The sequence below is a fragment of the Procambarus clarkii genome, chromosome 11 (genome assembly GCF_040958095.1).
Source record: "Procambarus clarkii isolate CNS0578487 chromosome 11, FALCON_Pclarkii_2.0, whole genome shotgun sequence".
Taxonomy (NCBI): Eukaryota; Metazoa; Arthropoda; class Malacostraca; order Decapoda; family Cambaridae; genus Procambarus; species Procambarus clarkii.
Genome location: NC_091160.1, coordinates 29,649,693 through 29,671,680, shown reverse-complemented (window position 1 = coordinate 29,671,680; position 21,988 = coordinate 29,649,693). Strand labels below are relative to the sequence as shown.

Below are 21,988 nucleotides of genomic sequence, written 5' to 3'. Positions count from 1 at the left end.
CCTAGTAGCCAGAACTCACTTCTCAGCCTACTATGCAAGGCCAAATTTGCCTAGTAAGCCAAGTTTTCATGAATTAATTGTTTTTCGACTACCTAACCTACCTAACCTAACCTAACCTAACTTTTTCGGCTACCTAACCTAACCTAACCTATAAAGATAGGTTAGGTTAGGTTAGGTAGGGTTGGTTAGGTTTGGTCATATATCTACGTTAATTTTAACTCCAATAAAAAAAAAATTGACATCATACATAATGAAATGGGTAGCTTTATCATTTCATAAGAAAAAAAATTGAGAAAATATATTAATTGAGGAAAACTTGGCTTATTAGGCAAATTTGGTCGTGCATATTAGGCTGAGAAGTGCGTTCTGGCTACTAGGTACGACATATATATATATATATATATATATATATATGTCGTACCTAGTAGCCAGAACGCACTTGTCAGCCTACTATGCAAGGCCCGATTTGCCTAAAAAGCCAAGTTTTCATGAATTAATTGTTTTTCGACTACCTAACCAACCTAACCTAACCTAACCTAAATTTTTCGGCTACCTAACCTAACCTAACCTATAAAGATAGGTTAGGTTAGGTAGGTAGGGTTGGTTAGGTTCGGTCATATATCTACGTTAATTTTAACTCCAATAACAAAAAATTGACCTCATACATAATGAAATGGGTAGCTTTATCATTTCATAAGAAAAAAATTAGAGAAAATATATTAATTCAGGAAAACTTGGCTTATTAGGCAAATCGGGCCTTGCATAGTAGGTTGAGAAGTGCGTTCTGGCTACTAGGTACGATATATATATATATATATATATATATATATATATATATATATATATATATATATATATATATATATATATATATATATATATATATATATGACAATGTCAGACCACGGAGGAAAATGAAACAGGAATTTCCTTTAGTACTTTTGTATATTAAATACATCTTCAGAAGGAAGATGTATTTAATATACATCATTCCTTCTGAAGATGTATTTAATATACGAAAGTACTTAAGGAAATTCGTGTTTCATTTTCCTCCGTGGTCTGACATTGTCACATTCTTAATCATGTGTTTATGTTCGTGATATACACACACATATATATATATATATATATATATATATATATATATATATACATATATATATATATATATATATATATATATATATATAAATATATATATATATATATATATATATATATATATATATATATATATATATATATATATATATATATATATATATATATATATATATATATATATATATATAGGTATAGGACGTCTCAGTTTCTCAACATGAATACAGGAAGACAAATAGACAAATAGATCTTTTAGTCGGTTGCAAACGGAATATCCATATGGAAGATAAAATAAAGAAGGAATTCATCAAAAGCTGGAACACGGAAGAGGCATATTGCCTGTAAAAGGTATAGGTAGAGTAAGAAGCTTGAGATATATAAGAGGCTTAGGAATGAAATGGTACGACCGGCTCTCTGTCTCAATCTCAGGTGGCAATACATTCCTCTCACACTTCTCCAAATGTTTTTATATAAAGAAACTGAGGCGTCTCGGGGGTATGACCCAGCTACAGAGGAGAGAACACACGCGGAGGGAAATCAATCAAAATATGTATATAACTATGTACTAACTGCGGCAACTTAGTACAAATTATTATGACATTCATACGTGTGCTAATGTCATGCCTTGTAGTAAATGTCAGGTAGTTATATACATTTTTACATGCAGATACCTAAGCATTAGTGTCGTAACAAAGAACAGAACTAAAGAAAGATAATGTAAAAGTCCTCAGAGATTAACAAAAGCCCTTACAAAAAAGTAATTAATTGTTTTTCCCAATTGTTATATATTTTTATTTTCACGGTCACTTACTAGGTCCGTTATAATGCACCTAATTCCCAGCCTATTGCCTTAACTTGTCACATCGAACAAAATACATCGACCTAACCTAACCTAACCTAACCTAGCCTAACCAGAGAAACGTACGAACCCAAGCAACCCGCCTAAACCTGACTTCCGAAGCTTGGAAAACGGTGAGATTTGTGAGCCGCTAAATGTTCGTGGTACTTGATAATATGTACGTTGGGGGGCCTATAGCGTACAAAATAAGAAGTTCTCCTTGTTCAGAGGACTGGTTGCGATTCCACCCGGCTCTTATGTCTCCTTCTGGCTCGGCTCGGCCAAACGGCGGCCGACCCCAAAGTAACATTCATCAATTCCCGCCTAATTTTGATTCAAAATCAATCTTTTCCTAAATATTAACACTTTTGCGCCCTGGGGTGCGAAAGTGTTAACTTAAAGTGAAAGTGTTAAAGTGAATTTACATTATAAATTAAAATTTTGTATATATATATAAGTTACAGTAGGGTAGGTGTATAGATTATGTTAGAAATGATGTGTATAAGAAGTACCTGTTGGGCAGGATGGGGAGGGGAGGAAGGAAAAAATTATCAGGGGAAAGTGGCATTTACAGAGGTACTGCTTGATACCATTATGTCAGCAAAGTACTGTTTCAGAAATACTGGAACGTCACCAAATGTGTGTCAAGTGTGAAGTGTTGTTATTTATAAACGGTGTGGCTTTGGCGGCTGTAATAGCAAGCATTTGACGTCTGTTCATGAGGCTCAGACACAAGCTTCCTCGGTAATCAAGCCCTTTCCAAATATCACAAAGGTGCCAGAACAAGGCAAGGCCAGGTAAAGTGCTTTCCCTTGTGCTAGTTACTAGTTTTTGTTTATTCCATGTCGACACGGCGGACTGTGCGACATTATGAGCTCCTTCACACCTGCATGTCGACACTGTGGACTACGCGACATTATGGGCACCTTCACACCTGCATGTCGACACTGTGGACTACGCGACATGGGCTTCTTCACACCTGCATGTCGACACGGCGGACTACGCGACATTATGGGCACCTTCACACCTGCATGTCGACACTGTGGACTGTGCAACATTATGAGCTTCTTCACACCTGCATGTCGACACGGCGGACTGTGCGACATTATGAGCTTCTTCGCACCTGCATGTCGACACTGTGGACTGTGCGACATTATGGGCTCCTTCACACCTGCATGTCGACACTGTGCACTACGCGACATTATGGGCTCCTTCACACCTGCATGTCGACACTGTGCACTACGCGACATTATGGGCACCTTCACACCTGCATGTCGACACTGTGCACTACGCGACATTATGGGCACCTTCACACCTGCATGTCGACACTGTGCACTACGCGACATTATGGGCTCCTTCACACCTGCATGTCGACACTGTGCACTACGCGACATTATGGGCTCCTTCACACCTGCATGTCGACACTGTGGACTACGCGACATTATGGGCTCCTTCACACCTGCATGTCGACACTGTGGACTACGCGACATTATGGGCTCCTTCACACCTGCATGTCGACACTGTGGACTACGCAACATTATGGGCTCCTTCACACCTGCATGTCGACACGGCGGACTACGCGACATTATGGGCTCCTTCACACCTGCATGTCGTCACTGTGGACTACGCAACATTATGGGCACCTTCACACCTGCATGTCGACACTGTGGACTACGCAACATTATGGGCACCTTCACACCTGCATGTCGACACGGCGGACTACGCGACATTATGGGCTCCTTCACACCTGCATGTCGTCACTGTGGACTACGCAACATTATGGGCACCTTCACACCTGCATGTCGTCACTGTGGACTACGCAACATTATGGGCTCCTTCACACCTGCATGTCGACACTGTGGACTACGCAACATTATGGGCACCTTCACACCTGCATGTCGACACTGTGGACTAGGCAACATTATGGGCTCCTTCACACCTGCATGTCGACACTGTGGACTACGCGACATTATGGGCTCCTTCACACCTGCATGTCGACACTGTGGACTAGGCAACATTATGGGCTCCTTCACACCTGCATGTCGACACTGTGGACTAGGCAACATTATGGGCTCCTTCACACCTGCTTCACGGCGGATTGAGTCCATTGGACTGTAATTTGATTATGACATTTGTCGGAACGACGATTCTTTACGTGTTATGGGTCAAGTTGGACGACTAGGTTGGTTTTCAAATGTTTCGCGACAGAAATGGGGTGGTGAAATTTGAGGACAGTGTTTCGTTTCCGGAATGTGTGAGAGCATGATGGTGATCAACTTCACAATGGAAACGTTTTGTGCCAGTGATTTACACATTAAGTCGTTTTCGTATGTTGCTGTGAGGGATGGTGGTCTTTGAAATGTTGAATAGGACTATTATTAACATACGTTCAATCAATGGGAAAGTGGACAGTGAATAACCACCTTCTACTAAATTTGGTTGGACTTAATGATTGATTATTCACTCATTTAGTCCAACCAAAGAGCTCTTAAACGGCACTAGAACAGTGAAAATGGAACTTTCCGAAGTATTCCTCGCCAGTTTTAGGTCATAACATGAATCTCATTTACACTATACAGCCTAAAAAAAACTATAAATGTGGCCATACAAATCAAATTTGGCCATATAAATGCTATAAATGTGGCCATATAACTCATCTTGCTGCTGCCTGCCACGTGAAGAAGTACACTGTGGTTCACCTGTGGTTTACTGGAGCGTGTTACCATTGTTCTTGAGGCTGACTTTCTCCATTAACGATCGTTAAATTTAACGATATTACCTTTTGGAAGGCGTGGATTAATCGTTTGAGAGACGGTGTATTTGCGGAGGGTATGATGTTCCAATATAAAGTAGTGAATGGTTATTTGGTGAAAAGTTATCCACCTATCACCTATTTTAGCAGTAAATAGGTACCTGGGAGTTAAACAGCCGCTTCCTGGGGATGACTAACAAATAGGAGGCCTGGTCGTGGACATGGCCGCTGGGACGTTAAATCCACGAAATAATCTCAAAATAACTTAAAGATTTACTAAGGAAGATAATGCAAAGGTTTCTGAGTTAATGAAACAGATGATGGAGTGGTACTTACGAATTCAGATGGTGTTTTGTCCAATGTTAGGAGTGGATTGGAGACTTTTTGCCGCAAAGTGGATGGTGATGATGGAAGCTGGTAGAACTTTCTTACTAATAAACCCCAGGTGTTGTCACGTGAGGATAATTTGAGGATCATATTTTAGGAATTCTCTGATAGGGAAGCGTGGGGTGTGGCTCGGATATTAGCGACTGGTAAGTCAGCTGGGAATGATAGGGTCATTGGCTAAGTTCTATTTATGCGTAGTGGGAGTGATTGATGAAGACTTCAATCAGGTGATGAGGAACAGTGTACTGATTGAAAAGATCAAGATGACCAAAATAGTTGGTATTATTGACGTCAGAGAATATACACTGTCTGATGAATTGTAAACTTCTTTCTTTGCTTAATCAGGTTTACAAGATTCTTTCGAAACTAATCGAAGAAGCTTTTGGGGTTTTTGGACTGATTTGTGTCTCCAGAACAGTCCTGGGGTGAGCATGGTATGTTATTATTTGTATAAATATTAATACTGGACGATATTTATTATCTCTCTGAAAGCAATATTCTTTCGTCGATGATTGGCTTCGACTAGTCTAAGGCCTGTGAGCGGGTTGATGTTGGGTGGGGATAATAAAGCTTTGAACATTTTTGCGAATTGAGCGATCTGTTCCACACCGGGTGTCTATTTTCCGTAGTTTTGTATGTTCCTTTCCCTGAGCCAGTGTACTTGGTGTTGGGGAAAAATGCCTCACTTGTGCCTCCGTCTCTTTCGATTAAATGGAGCTCCCTGTAATTATATGTATTTGGCGCGCGACGATTTTTGGTCAACTGAGGCTTGGGTGTTAGCTGTACAGGTGTCGCAAGAGTGCGTGGCGACAGGTGCCGGGATTAACAAGGAAAACACTTGCATGTTGGTTTGGTAGCTGATATGTGTGTCACGTTTAAGCGGAGACTGTTTCTTGGAATGGTAAACGTTCTTTTGGGTATTATTACTGTAAAAAGTTATTTATTATATATGCCTGAATATGCTGAACTTGTATTTGTTTCATCTCCATATAATACTTTTGTTATTGATATTCTGAAGCAGATTTAAATAAGTCAATTGGTGTTAATTGCAGTTGTCATGTAAACGTGTTCATGAGGTTGAGCTTCCAATTGTACATCCTCCTCAGGAGGTTGCCACCCCATTACGGCACTGGAGGGAATAAAGGGGCACATGCTCGGAGAGAGCCAGAAATGGATGTATCGATTCATATAGGTAACCTCTCTCTACAATGATAGACTACAAAGGTTAGGAATTAGGGATAGCACATGTAACACATATAACAGATCTCTGTTACCTATTTTGTTTATGTTTGTGAGCGTGAAGCTGTACCAGTGGCTTGGTTCAAGTGCATTATTACAGTACATCAAGAGCATTATTTGTTGTGTCAACCCGACGAGCATATGTGGATTTACAAAGGTTGCATGATTTACAAAGGTTGCATGATTTACAAAGGTTGCATGATGAGTTTTATCCTTGACCTCCCCCCACTCCCTCTCTCTTCTTGCACGAGTGTTCGAAATACCTTGCCCGCATTGTTACTACATTTTCTGAGTACGGATTAGAAGGCAGGAAGGTTATGCTATGGAGGAAACCCTTGGCTTTTGTAGGGATTGAATCGGATATAATACTTGTGGATTAGCGTTGATGCTTGGGGGGGTTATGATTGATGCTTGGGGGTTTAAGGTTGATGCTTGGGGTGTTTAAGGTTGATGCGTTGGGGTTTATGGTAGATCCTCTGGGGTTTACAGTTGATGCTTGGGGGTTTATGGTTGATGCTTGGGGGTTTACAGTTGATACCTGGGGGTTTACAGTTGATGCTTGGGGGTTTACAGTTGATGTTTGGGGGTTTACGGGTGATGCTTGGTGGTTTACAGTTGATGCTTAGGAGTTTACGGTTGATGCTTGGGAGTTTACTGTTGATGCTTGGGGGTTTACAGTTGATGCTTGGGGTTTATGGTTGATGGTTGGGATTTACGGTTGATGCTTGGGGGTTTACAGTTGATACTTGGGGTTTACAGTTGATACTTGGGGTTTATGGTTGATGGTTGGGATTTACGGTTGATGCTTGGGAGTTTAAGGTTGATACTTGGGGTTTAAGGTTGATGCTTGGGGGTTTACAGTTGATGATTGGGGGTTACGGTTGATGCTTGGAGGTTTACAGTTGATGCTAGAGGGTTTATGGTTGATGCTAGGGGGTTTTTGGTTGATACTTGGGGGTTTAAGGTTGATACTTGGGGGTTTATGGTTGATGCTTGGGGGTTTATGGTTGATGCTTGGGGGTTTATGGTTGATGCTTGGGGGTTTATGGTTGATGCTTGGGGGTTTAAGGTTGATGCTTGGGGGTTTAAGGTTGATGCTTGGGGGTTTAAGGTTGATGCTTGGGGGTTTATGGTTGATGCTTGGGGGTTTAAGGTTGATGCTTGGGGGTTTAAGGTTGATGCTTGGGGGTTTAAGGTTGATGCTTGGGGGTTTATGGTTGATGCTTGGGGGTTTAAGGTTGATGCTTGGGGGTTTAAGGTTGATGCTTGGGGGTTTATGGTTGATGCTTGGGGGTTTAAGGTTGATGCTTGGGGGTTTATGGTTGATGCTTGGGGGTTTAAGGTTGATGCTTGGGGGTTTAAGGTTGATGCTTGGGGGTTTAAGGTTGATGCTTGGGGGTTTATGGTTGATGCTTGGGGGTTTAAGGTTGATGCTTGGGGGTTTAAGGTTGATGCTTGGGGGTTTAAGGTTGATGCTTGGGGGTTTATGGTTGATGCTTGGGGGTTTATGGTTGATGCTTGGGGGTTTATGGTTGATGCTTGGGGGTTTATGGTTGATGCTTGGGGGTTTATGGTTGATGCTTGGGGGTTTAAGGTTGATGCTTGGGGGTTTATGGTTGATGCTTGGGGGTTTATGGTTGATGCTTGGGGGTTTAAGGTTGATGCTTGGGGGTTTATGGTTGATGCTTGGGGGTTTATGGTTGATGCTTGGGGGTTTAAGGTTGATGCTTGGGGGTTTATGGTTGATGCTTGGGGGTTTATGGTTGATGCTTGGGGGTTTAAGGTTGATACTTGGGGGTTTATGGTTGATGCTTGGGGGTTTATGGTTGATGCTTGGGGGTTTAAGGTTGATGCTTGGGGGTTTAAGGTTGATGCTTGGGGGTTTATGGTTGATGCTTGGGGGTTTATGGTTGATGCTTGGGGGTTTATGGTTGATGCTTGGGGGTTTATGGTTGATGCTTGGGGGTTTAAGGTTGATACTTGGGGGTTTATGGTTGATGCTTGGGGGTTTATGGTTGATGCTTGGGGGTTTATGGTTGATGCTTGGGGGTTTAAGGTTGATACTTGGGGGTTTATGGTTGATGCTTGGGGGTTTATGGTTGATGCTTGGGGGTTTATGGTTGATGCTTGGGGGTTTATGGTTGATGCTTGGGGGTTTATGGTTGATGCTTGGGGGTTTATGGTTGATGCTTGGGGGTTTATGGTTGATGCTTGGGGGTTTATGGTTGATGCTTGGGGGTTTATGGTTGATGCTTGGGGGTTTATGGTTGATGCTTGGGGGTTTATGGTTGATGCTTGGGGGTTTATGGTTGATGCTTGGGGGTTTATGGTTGATGCTTGGGGGTTTATGGTTGATGCTTGGGGGTTTATGGTTGATACTTGGGGGTTTAAGTTTGATGCTTGGGGGTTTATGGTTGATGCTTGGGGGTTTAAGTTTGATGCTTGGGGGTTTATGGTTGATGCTTGGGGGTTTAAGTTTGATGCTTGGGGGTTTAAGGTTGATGCTTGGGGGTTTATGGTTGATGCTTGGGGGTTTAAGTTTGATGCTTGGGGGTTTATGGTTGATGCTTGGGGGTTTAAGTTTGATGCTTGGGGGTTTATGGTTGATGCTTGGGGGTTTATGGTTGATGCTTGGGGGTTTAAGGTTGATGCTTGGGGGTTTAAGTTTGATGCTTGGGGGTTTATGGTTGACACTTGGGGGTTAATGATTGATGTTTGTGTATGAATCCAGTTTTCGGGTTATAACTTTAGGAGTGTGAGATTAGTTTTTCTGGAACTTTTGTTTACTTTTCGGAACATTCTTTCGTTTTACTATTTCATGTAAGTATATATGTATATTGTACTCTTTTGTATTTCATTTTCCAATAAGATAAGAGTATACCTTTATCCAGAACAGAGTTCAATACTACGGAAATGTTCAGTGTGTATGCACAGATAAACGGTGATCACGTCAGTTTGAAATTAAATAAGTCGATAACTTATTACAGTTTAACTGATGCGTATTGAGATTTTTTTGAAACACCAGTTGATTGGAAAAAATTTAAATTTTGAATTTAAAACTAGAATAGCCAGAGGAAATCATTGATATCAATTTGTCAATAAACTATAGTTTCAAATCTCACTCAGTGTATAGATAAACTCTAGTGAACATTGTTTTAGATATTACTAAATCGACTTTTGAAAACATATCCGCCTGTTTAAAGTGCATACTAAAATTCCATGACTACAAGTGTTCTACCGATGGACAGCAACTCAACAATCATAAGATCAAAAGAAGGTTAAGTCTTATGCATGTTCAGTTTGATGTCGGACTTGAAGGGTTTCAAGTATGAAAGTTTCAAGTATGAAGGTGACCACAATAGTTAAAAAGACCAACCAGCAGGTATACATTAGTGGTTGAAAAGTAGACTAGAGTCAACTCCCAGTGCGGACGATGAGTCACAATATCGTGGCAGGAAATATAATGACTAAACCACACACCAGACCATAAGGAGACGACGATGTTTCGGTCCGTCTTGAACCATTTTCAAGTCGACTGAGATGAGACCGAGTTGTTGTTTTAGATTTAGCTACTTGGAACTAAATGTGCAGGTAGCACGGGCTATAGTGAGCCCGTAATTGAGTTCGGTTATTGGCGATAACCTTGTTACTGTGATGTTGAATTGTGATGGGAGCGAGGGAGGCACCAATCACAATCAGATTGTAAGAGTGAGTTATAAGTAAGGCAAGAGTGAGAGGAGGAGCAGGTGAGAGGAGGAGCAGGTGAGAGGTGGAGCAGGTGAGAGGAGGAGCAGGTGAGAGGAGGAGCAGGTGAGAGGTGGAGCTGGTGAGAGGTGGAGCAGGTGAGAGGAGGAGCAGGTGAGAGGTGGAGCAGGTGAGAGGTGGAGCAGGTGAGAGGTGGAGCTGGTGAGAGGTGGAGCAGGTGAGAGGTGGAGCAGGTGAGAGGAGGAGCATGTGAGAGGAGGAGCAGGTGAGAGGTGGAGCAGGTGAGAGGTGGAGCAGGTGAGAGGTGGAGCTGGTGAGAGGTGGAGCAGGTGAGAGGTGGAGCAGGTGAGAGGAGGAGCAGGTGAGAGGTGGAGCAGGTGAGAGGAGGAGCATGTGAGAGGAGGAGCAGGTGAGAGGTGGAGCAGGTGAGAGGTGGAGCAGGTGAGAGGAGGAGCAGGTGAGAGGTGGAGCTGGTGAGAGGTGGAGCAGGTGAGAGGAGGAGCAGGTGAGAGGAGGAGGAGCAGGTGAGAGGTGGAGCAGGTGAGAGGTGGAGCAGGTGAGAGGTGGAGCAGGTGAGAGGTGGAGCAGGTGAGAGGAGGAGCAGGTGAGAGGAGGAGCAGGTGAGAGGTGGAGCAGGTGAGAGATGGAGCAGGTGAGAGGTGGAGCAGGTGAGAGGAGGAGCATGTGAGAGGAGGAGCAGGTGAGAGGTGGAGCAGGTGAGAGGTGGAGCAGGTGAGAGGAGGAGCAGGTGAGAGGTGGAGCAGGTGAGAGGTGGAGCAGATGAGAGGTGGAGCAGGTGAGAGGAGGAGCAGGTGAGAGGAGGAGCATGTGAGAGGAGGAGCAGGTGAGAGGTGGAGCAGATGAGAGGTGGAGCAGGTGAGAGGAGGAGCAGGTGAGAGGAGGAGCAGGTGAGAGGAGGAGCAGGTGAGAGGTGGAGCAGGTGAGAGGAGGAGCAGGTGAGAGGAGGAGCAGGTGAGAGGTGGAGCAGGTGAGAGGAGGAGCAGGTGAGAGGTGGAGCAGCTGAGAGGTGGAGCAGGTGAGAGGTGGAGCAGGTGAGAGGTGGAGCAGGTGAGAGGAGGAGCAGGTGAGAGGTGGAGCAGGTGAGAGGAGGAGCAGGTGAGAGGAGGAGCAGGTGAGAGGTGGAGCAGGTGAGAGGTGGAGCAGGTGAGAGGAAGAGCAGGAGCGAGGAAAAGCAGGTTATCTTCTTGAGGTTATCTTGAGATGATTTCGGGGCTTTTTAGTGTCCCCGCGGCCCGGTCCTCGACCAGGCCTCCACCCCCAGGAAGCAGCCCGTGACAGCTGGCTAACACCCAGGTACCTATTTTACTGCTAGGTAACAGGGGCATAGGGTGAAAGAAACTCTGCCCATTGTTTCTCGCCGGCGCCTGGGATCGAACCCAGGACCACAGGATCACAAATCCAGCGTGCTGTCCGCTCGGCCGACCGGCTCCCTTTTAACCTCCCAGGTTAGAGGAGGTAATTCCTAGAAGACCACAAAAGATTCCTTCTGTTACTGTTGACTCTTCCTTTTCATAGTACATACTCAAATGCTCTAACCTCTCAAAACGAACGAAACCTGACCTAAGCTGACCCCCCCTTTTTAAATCTTTCCTTTTCTTTCTTTCTGTCTCCTCTTATTATTACGTTCTCTTTCTTCCGTCACTATATTAGTACACCCATCTCACCGGTGCCCCTTGTGCTTCTTGTTCTTGGCTTTTCTCTTTCGCCCTTTCCTTCTAGTAGGAAATATCTCCTCTCACCTGCTCCTTGCCTCCCTCTTGCCTTTCGTATGCCTCCCTCCCTCCCTCGCTCCCTTCATGAACTCTCAGTGTATAAACTATGAGAAATAGGGATATTCCTCAATGTGTATGTACATTTCCTCGCTAACATTTATACATATTCAATTATTAAGCGAGTGCAAGACCTGATACATAGATCATAACCCACAACAAAGGGTACAAACTTGTATTATGCAATGAAGCAGGATTCATGAATAGGTTGAATTTGTACATGGGTGAAAGGGGACTTCGACAGGACTGGGTTAGTATGTGCCTTCTGCAGTACTCCTTCATTCATGTCCAAAATATATATATATATATATATATATATATATATATATATATATATATATATATATATATATATCGTACTTAGTGTGGGAACCGACCTGTGAGATTTATATTTATTTAATTTATATGAATTTATATTTACGTTAATTTATATACTTCGATAGCAATTTGTATGATGTTAAGTGGACTGTATTTCTGCAATAATCCCTTAATCTCACAAATCGATCCTCTACACATTAGGGGGGGTTTATATTAATTGAATTTATATATATGCAGTCAATCACACTACAGTATTAACTACACATATTGAAGAGGTTCCATATCTTTTTGTACAGCAGGCCTTAGTCCACCAGGTATAACCAGGAGGTAGACACCACATTTTCCTCGTGTGAGGTAGCTTCCATCACCCTGGTAACTGATGCACAAAGCATGCTTCCTCGTCTTGACCTGTCAAAAGGGCGCTAGCTGTAAAGCCAGAATCCTATATATGACAGCTATATCAGAGAAAACACTGTACATGGAACAATGAAGACCTGGCTTAATTACCTTTAGTATGAGGCGATCTCGTGCTCTAACTGATTCACCCTACCCAATGACATTAATGGCCACTAATGATAGATAAATGGGTTTCGGTAGAACACTTAACTTGAATTTGTTGACAGCGTGTTGATGATGGTACACCTTTGGTTTCCATAACACTTCGTCCAAGTAAAATTAACAGGAGCCGAATTGCTCCCGTGAGCCTCTCGTCTAGTATAAACAATGGCTGCCCACTCCCTCACCCTGACGCTACTGGCCTACATTGTCCAGATGACAGTAAGTGATAGAAGGGTCACATTTACTCTACTTTAATACTAATAATTAAGTTAATTTATATGAGATGTTTTTATGATGGTAAAGTCCAAAGACTAATGTATTTAAGAATAATTCCCACCATAATAGGTGGTGATTTATAATAGTATGTGGTAATGATATCCCGTTTTCTATAGACGGAAATTCCACTACAGTTACATTTTCTATGGGTAACTTGTTTATACAATACAACAATTATCTGTCTGTATGATATTATTATTAAATGGTGTCGGATTTTCCGACACTTAGTTGACAGAACGCACATCTCAGCCTACTATGCAAGGCCCGATTTGCCTAATAAGCCAAGTTTCCATGAATTAATGTTTTTTCGACTACCTAACCTACCTAACCTAACCTAACCTAACTTTTTCGGCTACCTAACCAAGGTTAGGTAAGGTTGGTTAGGTTCGGTCATATATCTACGTTAATTTTCACTCCAATAAAAAAAACTTGACCTCATATATGATGAAATGGGTAGCTTTATCATTCCATAAGAAAAAAATTAGAAAAAATATAGTAATTCAGGAAAACTTGGCTTATTAAGCAAATCGGGCCTTGCATTGTAGGCTGAGAAGTGCGTTCTGGCTACTAGGTACGACATATATATATATATATATATATATATATATATATATATATATATATATATATATATATATATATATATATATATATATATATATATATATATATATATTCTTGAACTTGACCCATGCGAACAGCAACTATTCATCTCCAATCCAATGATCACACGCCTATTAAGGTGTCCGATTATCTGTTCCATATATCAACATCCGTATTTCCAAAGCAGCATATATCCGCGTCTTCTCAGACTCAAGCTATAGTAAATATGTAGCCACCATTGCTCTGTGTTCTATTCTGTGAGACTTTATTTACTCCATTATATAAATTCCTAACAATTTCTAATATCCCATTTCACCTTATATAATATTCTCATTTACTTTACTGATAATCTCCCTAACCTTATTCATATAATATATTAATATAATACAAAAAACATATATTCATAGTATATTATTGCTTAGAAATAACTGCAAAATTGGAATTATGGGTCAATGTTACAAATTATATCATACCTGCTTGATGGGGTTATGGGAGTTCTTCTGCTCCCCAAGCCCGGCCCGAGGCCCGGCTCGACTTGTGAGAGTTTGGTCCACCAGGCTGTTGCTTGGAGCGGCCGGCAGGGCCACATACCCACTACAGCCCGGCTGATCCGGAACTTCTCTTCGAAAACAGTCCAGTTTTCTCATGAAGATGTCCACGGTTGTTCCGGCAATATTTTTTATAGTCGCTGGGAGGACGTTGAACAACCGCGGACCTCTGATGTTTATACAGTGCTCTCTGATTGTGCCTATGGCACCTCTGCTCTTCACTGGTTCAATCTTGCATTTTCTTCCATATCGTTCACTCCAGTACATTGTTATTTTACTGTGTAGATTTGGGACATGGCCCTCCAGTATTTTCCATGTGTATATTATTTGGTATCTCTCTCGTCACCTTTCTAGAGAGTACATTTGGAGAGCTTTGAGACGATCCCAATAATTTAGGTGATTTAACTCGTCTATGCGTGCCGTATATGTTCTCTGTATTCCCTCTATTTCAGCAATCTCTCCTGCTCTGAAGGGGGAAGTGAGTACTGAGCAGTACTCGAGACGGGACAACACAAGTGACTTGAAGAGAACAACCATTGTGATGGGATCCCTGGATTTGAAAGTATATATTAATATATAAACATTTATAGCAATTATGGAATAAAACTGTGCACACAAGACAAACATAAGTGTGTATTTCTTTTTAATTTATTTAATATTTCTTAACATAACAGCGTTTAACCCTTTTTTTGGTTTGTTTGCCAAATATGAAATGGAGCTGGAATTCCTGACCTTGACAATCAATATGGGCAACTTTGTTTAACAAAGGTTGAGTGCCACCCATTTTTTTATATTTTTTGTGTGTATGGCTAGACGTTCACCCTCATGTATTTCTTTTGTTCACAGTTTTATTGCACAAAGGCTATAAATATTTATATATTAATATACATTAATATATATTTCGATATATATATATTTATGAATATAATTCAAGAAAAATCTATATGATATATAGATTTCTAACGCATCTATGATGTTATTTGAACCATTAAAATTGACCCATAATACAATTTTTCAGCTATTTCTAAGCGAGAATATGTCAATAATATAAATGTTTTAATTATATTAATATAATGGTCTATCATATTCCTCGGCATACAGAGCTTGGGCATACAGCATACACATGCTGCTGGACACACTAAAGGTTCATGATGCATCCTAAGCAGGCCAGGTAGCTGGCCAGCCGAGGATGAACCTGCTCTACCTGTTAAGCAGCTGCATTGCTACCTATGCAGGCCAGCAGTATGAAGCAGATGTTGAAGATACATTTGGCTGCTGTAGTAGGCCAGTAGCGTGGCTCGGTGCCAAGAAATGGTCGCTGGTAGAGGCGAATAACTGGCAAACAGCTCTGGCTAACCATTTATCCAGCGACCGACTCGATGCGACGCGTAATCGATTTGCATCCAGGTTCCCAATCACTGCTGGGAACGCAGAGGCAAATGGAATAATGGAACATTGTCCAAATTGTTTCATTCTCCGCACTGGGATCAAAACAGGCAAATATCTCTTGTGATTTCTGTCACAATAAATTTATAAAAGAGTGTTTGTATAGAAGGGTGTTGGTTAGAGTGTGTTGGTTAGAGTGTGTGTGTGTGTTTGTGTATATCCAACTTGTGTCTGTAGAATTGTCTAATGTATTATCTGTAATTAACTATTTCATTATCATATATACTTTTAAAATTATGAATGTAGTTAGCTTTTGCAACTTGTTCCTTTAGTTCATTCTATTCTCCAACGATTCGTACGCTAAAAGAAAACTTTCTCAACACTCTTACTCGCTTATTTCAAATTTTTCATCCATGCCCTCTTGTTCTGTCTGCAATTCAATTTGAATATCTCCACTTTTTTCCACTGTGTCAATCCCCCTTAAGTATTTTGTCTCTATCATGTCTCTACCCTCTCTCTATATGTTTTTTGGTAGTGACGTCAGGTCTTGTTTTTTCTGTCTTTCTTCATACCCACATCCCTCGCAATTCTGGAACAAGCCTCGTTGTAACCTTTTGTACCTTTTAAGGTCTCATTATATTTTATTAATGAGGACTACGCGGTAGGACGCCCATACTCTGAAACTGGTTTCACGCAGGCGGTGTTCAGCGATGTAAATGCTTCCTGATTTTGGTTTCTGAATGATGTTTAATTTTTGGTAGTGTTGAATCTGCAACTGATGGCATACTTTTTATATGTGCTTCCAGTGTTAGTTTCGGTGATATGTTCACTACTTGGCCTTTTTCTCTATTCGTTACATGCAGGTACTTTCTTGTCACTGTGTACCGTTCTTGCCTCCTGTCTCATGTTCCAGTTTCTAACAACTTACAATTACTAGCGTTGAAATCTAGAAGCCATTTCTTGGTCGCAAACACTGCAGCTTATCAAAGTCATTTGTAGAACTTACAATACAAATTGGTTTTAACTCCCCCATTTAATTTTTGCATAGTCTACAAACATTGACATAGAGAACTCGACTCCTGCATTATATTTTATTATTTATGTCATTACTATAAATGAGAACAACTGTTATTGCCATCGCTGATCCTTGAGGTTCTCCCATTATTGATCCTCACCAGGATTCTGAGTTTGGTCTATTAGGTATTCCTTTACTCAAGTCGATGTTCTTTGATATACTATCCGCCTGCCTTTCAAGATTGAGTAGTTATCTAAATTAGGCTACTCAGTCAAAGGCTCCTGGTCTTGCGCCCTGGGGTTAGAGGCTCCGATGGTTTATGAGGGGAAGAAAACTTTGGACGGAAGCGGGGACTGAACGCCGACCTGCATTAGGCGAGATCGTAGCTCTACCGTCTAGCCCAAATGAATTGTACCTCACCTCACCTCTTTCCTGCCTATATATCCACACCCACTGAACTGTAAATCCATCTTTTTGAAGATGTTTTATTAATTACGAAAGTACTTAAATTCCTGTCCAAATCCTTCCTTCGTGGTCTAACGATGGCACATTGTTCAACACGAGTTAATTTCTTCGAGATTTACACACACACACACACACACACACACACACACACACACACACACACACACACACACACACACACACACACACACACACACACACACACACACACACACACACACACACACACACACACACACACACACACACACACACGAGGGGGGCCTCGTAGCCTGGTGGATAGCGCGCAGGACTCGTAATTCTGTGGCGCGGGTTCGATTCCCGCACGAGGCAGAAACAAATGGGCAAAGTTTCTTTCACCCTAAGTGCCCCTGTTACCTAGCAGTAAATAGGTACCTGGGAGTTAGTCAGCTGTCACGGGCTGCTTCCTGGTGTGTGTGTGTGTGTGTGGTGTGGGGAGAAAGAGAAAAAAAAAAAAAAAAAAAAAAAAAAAAATAGTTAGTAAACAGTTGATTGACAGTTGAGAGGCGGGCCGAAAGAGCAAAGCTCAACCCCCGCAAAAACACAACTAGTAAACACAGATGAGGCTCTGACAACAGATGGGAGGAAGATTGTGATCTTGATAATCTACAATCCCCCACCAAACAGTAGAAGACCCATGCAGGAGTATGATGACAACAACAAGGCATGCATAGCTGAATTGTAGAAGGCAGCAGCATTAGCTCACAGAATGAGAGAGAAACTTCTGGTCGTGAGGGACCTAAATCGTGGAGAGATAAATTGGGAATCAAGGAACCGACATGAAGGGGAAGAAACGTGGGGAGCCAAGTTAGTAGATGTTATAGACAGGAATATCCTAACACAACATGTGAAGGAAGAGGAGATGCACTGAGCCTATTAGACCTGATTTTCACGCAGAACGTAAAAGACATCGAGAATTTGGAACGTGAATTACAACTTGGGGCCAGAGAGGATTGTAGGATCCTCTAAAAGGACTTGAACAGGTTGCAGAGATGGTCAGAGAAATGGCTACTGGAGTTCAACACGAGCAAATGTAAAGCTATGGAAATGGTACAATGTGATAGGAGACCAAAGGGATAGTTCACAATGAATGGGAATTGCCTACCTGTCACGTCGCGAGAAAGAGACCTGGGCGTGGACGTAACACCTAATTTATCTCTTGAGGCTTATATAAGTAGCGTACAGCGTACTCTACACTGGCAAAAGTTAGAACATTATTCAGAAGCCTAAGTAAGGAGGCATTTAGGGCGCTTTACACTACCTACGTGAGGCCAGTCTTAGAGTATTACAGCCTCATCATGAAGTCCCCATCCTGAAGAAACACATAAGGAAATTGGAAAAGGTTCAGAAATTTGCAACGAGACTCGTTCCCAGCGTTACGAGGGATGGGATATGAAGAGCGCCTGAAGGAACTGAACCTTACAACACATGAAAAAAGAAGGGAGAGTGGGGATATCATAGGAACGTATAAAATACTCAAGGGGGATTGACAGAGTGGACATAGACGAAATGTACACACGGAACAGTAACATAACAAAGGGACATGGGAGGAAGCTGGAAACTCAGATGAGTCACAGAGAATTTAGGAAGTTTTCTTTTAGTGTGGGAGTAGGGGAAAATGGAATGCACTTAAGGAGCAGGTTGTGGAAGCAAATTCTTTTCATAATTTTAAAACTAGGTATGATAGGGAAATGGGACCGAGTCATTGCTGTAAAAAACCGATAGCACGATAGGCGGGATCCAAGAGTCAGTGCTCGATCCTGCAGACACAAATAGGTGAGCACACACACACACACACAAGTAGATAATGACAGGCTATTTAACACAAGGGGCACACGCAATCGGGGACACAGGTGGAAACTGAGTGCCCAAATGAGCCTCAGAGATATTAGAAAGAACTTTTATAGTGTCAGAGTGGTTGACAAGTGACAAAGATAAGGCAATAAAGCAAAGGCTGGATGGACTGCATTTTCTTGGATTGTCGGAAAGAATTTGACACAGTACCCCAAAAGAGACTGGTACACAAGCTGGACAGACAGGCAGGAGTAACTGGAAAGGTGCTCCAGTTGATTAGAGTGTACCTAAGCAATAGGAAGCAGAGAGTTACAGTGAGGCGTGAGACCTCACATTGGGGTGAAGTCACCAGTGGAGTCCCACAGGGCTCTGTACTCGGTCCTATCCTGTTTCTGATATAAGTAAATGATCTCCCGGAGGGTATAGACTCATTTCTCACAATGTTTGCTGAAGATGCCAAAATTATGAGAAGAAGTAAGAGAGGAGGACAGCTTGAGGCTTCAAGAACCTAGACAAACTGAAGGAATGGTCGAACAAATAGTTGTTAGAGATTAACCCAAGCAAATGTAATGTAATGAAAATAGGTGTAGGGAGCAGGAGGCCAAATACAAAATATCATTTGAGATGAAACTCTTCAAGAGTCAGAGAGAGAACGACTTGGAGTTTAATATCACACCAGACCTGTTCTCTGAAGCCCATATTAAGAGGAAAATATCAGCGGCATATGCCAGGTTGGCCAAGATAAGAACATCATTTAGAAGTTTGAAGAAGGAACTACTCAAAATTTTGTATACCACATACGTCAGACCAGTCCTGGAGTATGCAGCTCCATCATGGAGTCCATATCTAGTTAAGCATTAGATTAAACTGGAAAAGGCTCAAAGATTTGCCACCAGACTAGTACCCGATCTGAGAGGTATAAGCTACGAGGAGAGACTACAGGAATTAAACCTCACGTCGCTGGAAGACAGAAGAGTTAAGGGGTGACATGATCACCAGATATAAGATTATTAAAGGAATTGATAGTGTAAATAAAGACAGGCTATTTAAAACAAGGGGCACCCGCACTAGGGGACACAGGTGGAAACTGAGTGCCCAAATGAGCCACAGAGATATTAGAAAGAACTTTTTTAGTGTCAGAGTGGTTGACAAATGGAATGCATTAGGAAGCAATGTGGTGGAGGCTGACTCTATATACAGTTTCAAGTGAAGATATGATAGAGCCCAATAGGCTCAGGAACTTGTACACCTGTTGATTGACGGTTGAGAGGCGGGACCAAAAAGCCAGAGCTCAACCCCCGCAAGCACAATTAGGTGAGTACAACTAGGTGAGTACACACACACACACACACACAGGAGCTACGAGGAAAGGCTAAAGGAGCTGAACCTCACATCCCTGGAAAACAGAAGAGTAAGGGGAAACATGATAACCACCTACAAACTTCTCAAGGGAATTGACAGGGTGGACAAAGACAAACTCTTCAGCATGGGTGGAACACGAACAAGGGGACACAGGTGGAAACTTTGTACCCAGATGAGCCACAGAGACGTTAGAAAGAACTTTTTCAGTGTCAGAGTAGTTAACATGTGTAATGCATTAGGAAGTGATGTGGTGGAGGCTGACTCCATACACAGTTTCAAATGTAGATACGATAGAGCCCAGTAGGCTCAGGAACCTGTACACAAGATGATTGACAGTTGGGAGGTGGGATCAATGAGCCAAAGCTCAACCCCCCGCAAGGTCAATTAGGTAAATTAGGTAAGTACACACTCACACACACAAGATATGCAGTCTGTGAGTGTGTACGTTCTCACCTAGTAGTACTCACCTAGTTATGCTTTCGGGGGTTGAGCTCTGGCCCTTTGGTCCCGCCTCTCAACCGTCAATCAACTGATGTACAGATTCCTGAGCCTACTGGGCTCTATCATATCTACACTTGAAACTGTGTATGGAGTCAGCCTCCATCACATCACTGCCTAATGCATTACACATGTTAACTACTCTGACACTGAAAAAGTTCTTTCTAACGTCCCTGTGGCTCATTTAGGTACTCAGTCTCCACCTGTGTCCCCTTGTTCCCGTATCACCCATGTTAAAACGTTTACCCTTATCTACTCTGTCAATTCCTCTAATAATTTTGTAGGTAGCAATCATGTCTCCTTTTTACTCCTCTGTCTTCCAGTATCGTGAGGTGCATTTTATGCAGCCTTTCCTAGTAACTCATGCCTCTTAGTTCTGGGACTAGCCAAGTGGTATACCTCTGAACTTTTCCCACGTTCGTCTTGTGCTTGACAAGGTTTGGGCTCCATGCTGGGGTCGCATACTCTAGGATTGGTCTTACGTATGTGGCGTACAAGGTTATGAATGAATCTCTACACAGGTTCCTAAAGGTTGTTCTGATGTTAGCCAGCCTCACGCATGCCACAGATGTAAATCTTTTAATGTGGTCTTCAGGGGTCGGTTTTGTTTGATATCAACTCCTAGATCTTTCTCTCTATCCGTTTCATGAAGGACTTCATTTTAAAATCGGTATCCTGTGTCTGGCCTCCTGTTTCCACTGCCTAGTTTCATGGCCTTGCATTTACTCGGGTTGAACTGTACTAGCCATTTGTAGGACCATTCATTCAGTCTGTCTTGGTCATCATGTAGCCTCCTACTATCATCCTCTGTTTTAATCCTCCTCATAATTTTTGCATCATCAGCAAACAACGAGAGGAACGATGCTATACCTTCTAAAAGTTCATTTGCATATATCAGAAACAGTATAGGTCCAAGGACTGAACCCTGTGTGACTCCACTTGGGACGTCTCGCCAGTCTGATGCCTCACCCATCATACTGACTCGCTGTCTTCTGTTGCTTAAGTACTCCCTTATCCAATGGAGTACCTTCCCTTTCGCTCCTGCCTGCATCTCCACCTTTTTCACCGGCCACTTGTGTGGTACTGTGTCAAATTCTTTCTGGCAATCCAAAAACATGCAGTCTGCCCACCCTTCTCTTTCTTGCCAGATTTTTGTTGCCTGGTCGTAGAATTCAATTAATCCTGTGAGGCAGGACTTGCCATCCCTGAACCCATGTTGATGCTGTGTTACAAAGTTCTTTTGCTCCAGATGTTCCACTAGCTTTCTTCGCAACAATCTTCTCCATCAGCTTGCATGGTATGCAGGTTAGGGACACTGGCCTGTAGTTCAGT

The 21,988-nt window shown here is 42.3% G+C and overlaps 1 protein-coding gene across 1 annotated transcript; it reads right to left on the bottom strand.

Annotated features, from left to right (window-relative positions):
- Window positions 1-9,896: 9,896 nt before the first annotated feature.
- On the bottom strand, window positions 9,897-10,850 carry LOC138363633 (uncharacterized). The gene has a single exon (XM_069323001.1). The coding sequence runs from the start codon at window positions 10,848-10,850 to the stop codon at window positions 9,897-9,899; it is 954 nt and encodes a 317-aa protein (XP_069179102.1).
- Between the last annotated feature and the right edge of the window lie 11,138 nt (window positions 10,851-21,988).

What these genes read in the sequence shown, in the direction of transcription:
- LOC138363633 (XM_069323001.1), bottom strand. Translation starts at nt 10,850, where the DNA reads ATGCTCCTCCTCTCACCTGCTCCTCCTCTCACCTGCTCCACCTCTCAT.